Raw genomic sequence first — 5,000 nt, 5'->3', positions numbered from 1 at the left:
TCGGTTGTCTGTGTGTGTGTGTGTGTGTGTGTGTTGTGTGTGCGTGTGTGTGTGTCCGTGGTAAACTTTAACATTGACATTTTCTCTGCAAATACTTTGTCAGTTGACACCAAATTTGGCATAAAGATAGGAAAAATTCAGTTCTTTCCAGTCATCTTGTTTAAAACAATATTGCACCTATGGGATGGGCACAAAAAAAAAAAAAAAAAAAAAAAAAATGAAGCCTAATTATATGCAAACTGCATTTACTGTTATATTTATATTTTTTGTATTCTCTAAACTTGGCACTTTGATCTGATATTCTGACCCAACAACAAGAGCAGTCATTATTATCATTTTTTGTTCAATCAGGAACTTCTTTTGCTAAGCATGGAAGTTTGATTTATTTTTGCAAACGTTTTGGTGCAGATAGTAAAAAAAAAGGGAAAGTACTCTACAATTAATGCTAGGGGACTTAATTTATCACAAGTGAGTCTTGAAGGCCTTGCCTCTCTTGTTTTTGTGTCGGGTCTGATCATGGCGTTGCGTTTGGATTGCACTGCACTCTACTGTGTCGGCTGCGTTGCGTTTCAGGCTCTGCTTTGTACTGCGGTGTCAGTTGTACCGGATTGGGTTAGATTTGACAGCGTCGTTGCTGCGTTACGTCGGGTTGTGCGGTTTTACACTGTGTTGTATTGCATTGTGTTGTATTGCATTGTGTTGTATTGTATTGTATTGTATTGTATTGTATTGTTCCCAAAAAGTTTTCTCGCTGTGAAAAATGGGGCGGCTGTCTCCGGGAACAGTGAGTTGCCGCAGTACAGCGCCACACATATTTTCACTTGATATGTTGCGGGTTTTAAAAAAAAAAAATTTCTTTGAATGATATCCGCACTTGTGTAATTCAAAACTCAGTGGTAGTCATTTCAAAAGCCTTTTGTTATTATATATATATATATATATAAAAAGACAACGGCAAAAGATTCAAACCACAGTAGCTTGCGTCACACGTCAGCTTGCGCACAGGGAAATCATGGGAGCAGTGAAATCAACCCAAACACACTACGTATGTATAACTTCAAGTCAGAATCGTTGTGACTTCTTCACATCATAAACCGATTCAAACAAATTTACAAAATGTTCATCAGTTCATGAACCGTAATGATGATAATAATAATAATTAGTATTTATATAGCGCTGAATCTTGTGCAGAGACAAAGCGTTTTCACACCAGTCACACGCATGCATACCTCCAGACTGAAAAAACTGAAAAAACAAAGAATGGGTAGGGAAGGGAGGCTATCTTGGGAAGAGGTGGGTCTTAAGGCCACACTTGAAAGAGCTGAGTGCGGAGACCTGACGAAGCGAAGTGGGGAACTCATTCCAAATGCAAGGTCCAGAGGCAGAGAAAGAGCGGCGGCTGATAATGGAGTATTTGAATCTATGTATGCGTACACAGAGTGGATCCGAAGCCGATCGTAGAGAGCGAGATGGGGTGTGGATGTGAAAGCAGCCACAGAGATAGGAAGGGGCAGATTTGTGAAAACATTTATAGCAAAGAGTGCAGATCTTGTACTTTATTCTGTGTGAGACAGGGAGCCAATGGAGATGTAAAAGAGGAATGAGGGGGTGGGGAGGATGGGAGGGCTGGGGTGGGGGGTGGGGGGGGGGGGGGGGGGGGGGGGTTCCTGCCACGTAACTCTTTCAGAGTGGGCTGAGCAAGGGAGAAAAGCAGGTCTCGTCAGCAGTCTTCTCCCCTCGTCCTGTGGAAGCGGACTTCATTCAGGCAGACACTGCTGCACAGATGCCTTGCAGGAGCACCGGCACACGGCACACACACACACACACACACACACACTTTTGTCTCACACAAACACCCGCCTTCTACGCACGTGTTGCGCGCGCGCGCAACACACACACACACACACACATACATGAATGCGCACTCACTAACACTGCAGCTACTATAGCTACAACACACGCGCACGCACACACGCACGCACACACACACACACACCTATAGCTACAACACACACGCACGCACGCACACACACACACACACACACACACACACACACACACACACACACACACACACACACACACACACACACAAACAAACACGACCATCACCGTCAACCGCAGAAACAAAGAAACATCACCACCACCACTGCCACTGATCATCAGCATCCGTACGAGTTGCCGCTTGCAGTACAATGATTAAGCGACAAAAAGGCGACTGCACATTATAACATCAGTCACTAACATCAAAAGACGGGTCGTTACCACATCACAGCATCACGCAGAGCCACACCTACACCACATACAGACCACACCGCACGACACACTGGTCCCGAAACCTTTGGCAATGGTTGTGGGAGGGGGCGGGGGGGTGGAGGGGGGGGAGGGTTGCGGGGGGGTGGGGGGTGGGGGCGCTGCACTGCTGAACGTATCACCGACATTCTCTCATTTCTGGTGGTAGTAGAATAGGGTGGGGGTTTCGGCACACGAAAAAACACCATACCAAACCAAGTAATTCCACACCACACCACACCACATTACCACACCACACCAAACCAAACAACTCCACACCACACAGCACCACATTTTACACCTAGCGTGAGCCATATACACAACAACACACCACCACACCACACCACACCACACCGCACCACACCACACCACACCACACCACACTGACCATATATCACACACAACGCGCGCATTACCGCATCACGCGGATTTTTCACACTTGACAGTTCCGCGAGTCAGTTTCATCTTTGGAGGTTATTGCAAAACACACACACACACACACACACACACACACACACACACACACACACACACACACACACACACACACACACACACACACACACCTGAAATCGCCTTACAGTGACAATCTCGGTATTGACAATAACAGTTGTGCCATATGACTGTACATCGGCAACAAAGCAAACACATTGCCATGGTCCCCGTGTCTGTGACATCGCGTCGTGCTTACTGATGTTTGTTGTGTCGCATTGCTGATGGCTTTTTATCTTCTTTGGATTTTATTTATTTATTTATTTATTTTTGTGTCCATAAACCTTTCATCTCGGTTTTAATGCCAAATAAATATGATTCTGATGATGATTCTATCATGATTCTGACTCACACACACACACACACACACACACACACACACACACACACACACACACACACGCGCGCGCGCGCGCGCGCGCGCATGCCCGCTCCTGTATTCCTATCAGAAAGTGTCCTCCGTACTGTCATGTGAGTCTTTGCCTATTTCACTGGTCTCTGTGTGTGTCATGGCGGCTCTTGTAGACCTGTACATTGTCTGTGTCTTCCTTAGTCTCAGTCACAAACTACCAGTCCCCTGTGGGGTCAAGAAGCTCACGGCGAAGATACTCCGTTGACCTCGTCATCATCATCATCATGTCTTTCCTTGTGCTTGGGATCAGAAGAATGAGTCCCCTCGCCTGCAAAGGTTTTGTCTTCGTCAAACTTCTCCTCCTCGTCCTCTTCCTTCCCGCCCGTCCCGGGTAGAGCTTCACACTTGAGGATCCAGCCGGTAGCGCAGCCGATCCACAGCCGTCCCTGAGAATCAGTGTCGAAGGCTGTGGGTTTGACCAGGTCACCGTGACCCGCGGCCAGGTAGCGCTCGAGGACACAGCGGCCTTTGTGAGCATTGATGACGTGGACACTGATGACGTGCACGCTGTCGTTGGCATAGTCGGCCACCAGCAGCCTCTCCTCCTGCCCGTGGCCGTGACGCCAGAAGCAGACGTCGGTGGGGAGGAAGGAGTCGGGGCTGGGGGACAGATACACGGCGATGCAATCTTCGTGTCCCCGTCTGTACAGACGTACGAACCGCCGACGCGGACACCGCTGTGCCTGCTCCCCTCTGTGGGCACCGTAGTCCACCACCTCTTCCAGCACGGCCAGGAGGCTGCTGTCCGCCGTGACGTCCATGGCCAGGGGCTTGCCGACCAGGTGCACGTTCTGGATGAACTGGTGGCTGGACAGCTTCGGCTGGTTCCCCCCCGCGTCGTCCACCACCAGGATGTCGCTCAGACGGCATGAGGCCACGCCGCCGGAGGCGCAGGGTTGGTACTGGATCTGTGCCAAGGAGCCGGACTTGGCGTTCAGACAGACCCCGTTCTTGACGCTGTGGTGAGCGATGCAGAACTTATCGCCGCCCGAGAATTTCCTGAAAATGAACCTCTGGCTGACCTTGTCGTTTCTCAGGACCAGCGCCTCGGGGTTGATGGTTCTCTTGCCCCACTGGCTCCCCCTGCCGAGAGCCACCTCCTCGTACATGCAGTGGACGTTGCCGTCGTTGGTGACGCACAGCGCCAGCACCTGGCGGGCCGCTCCGTCCTCCACACACTGGTAGAACAGGGTGAGGGCCTCCCGGGCAGGGCCGCAGTCCGGAACCTTCAGCACGGCGGCGATGCCGATGAAGCGACGCACGTCATCCTCCTGAAGAACCTCCACGCTGCAGTGAAGACCTGGACGGAGAATGGAGGTCTCTGAGGACGGCATCCTCAGCCTCTTCCGCAAACCGTCCCTGTCTGTGCAGATCCTCAGCACGCGCTCTGCCTCCGCCACGTCCAGGGAGTCCTCCGAGAGGTTGTCCACGATCTCCTGCACGCGCTTTCGGTGCGAGCGGCAGGTGGTGAGGTGGGTGAGCAGGTGATCCCGCTCACAGGACACGCTGGTCTGCATGGCTTCGGAGCTCTTCTCCACGTCCTTCAGGGCCATGCTCATCCATCTGTTGGCCATGGACACCAGGCTGTCGTGCCGAGCGTGGATCTGGACATCGAGAGAGTGGGAGGAGGGGAGGGGGTGTGGTGGGGGAGAAAGAAAAGAAAGAAGAAAAAGAAAGAGTGTTTTAAGGTCTGCGCAAGAATAAATTATTTGTGCGATCTGCTGTTTATTCCATTTCCTCCACACTCCCCTGTCTGGCGACTGCAAAATAAAATCAACTCAAAAGTTCAGAAATCAAAGGCCAC

General features: G+C 50.6%; 1 protein-coding gene across 1 annotated transcript in view; it reads right to left on the bottom strand.

The window, feature by feature from the left end:
- Nucleotides 1-3,146: 3,146 nt before the first annotated feature.
- Nucleotides 3,147-5,000, bottom strand: part of LOC143300541 (uncharacterized) — a 21,167-nt gene continuing 19,313 nt past the window's right edge. Inside the window, exon 4 of the mRNA XM_076614292.1 lies at nucleotides 3,147-4,800. Coding sequence (XP_076470407.1) covers nucleotides 3,379-4,800 — 1,422 coding nt within the window. The 3' untranslated portion in view covers nucleotides 3,147-3,378. The remainder of the gene's footprint in view (nucleotides 4,801-5,000) is intronic.

Source organism: Babylonia areolata, chromosome 26, assembly GCF_041734735.1.
Source record: "Babylonia areolata isolate BAREFJ2019XMU chromosome 26, ASM4173473v1, whole genome shotgun sequence".
Lineage (NCBI taxonomy): Eukaryota > Metazoa > Mollusca > Gastropoda > Neogastropoda > Buccinidae > Babylonia > Babylonia areolata.
Note: the sequence above shows the minus strand (reverse complement) of the source record. Positions and strands in the feature narration are given on the sequence as shown.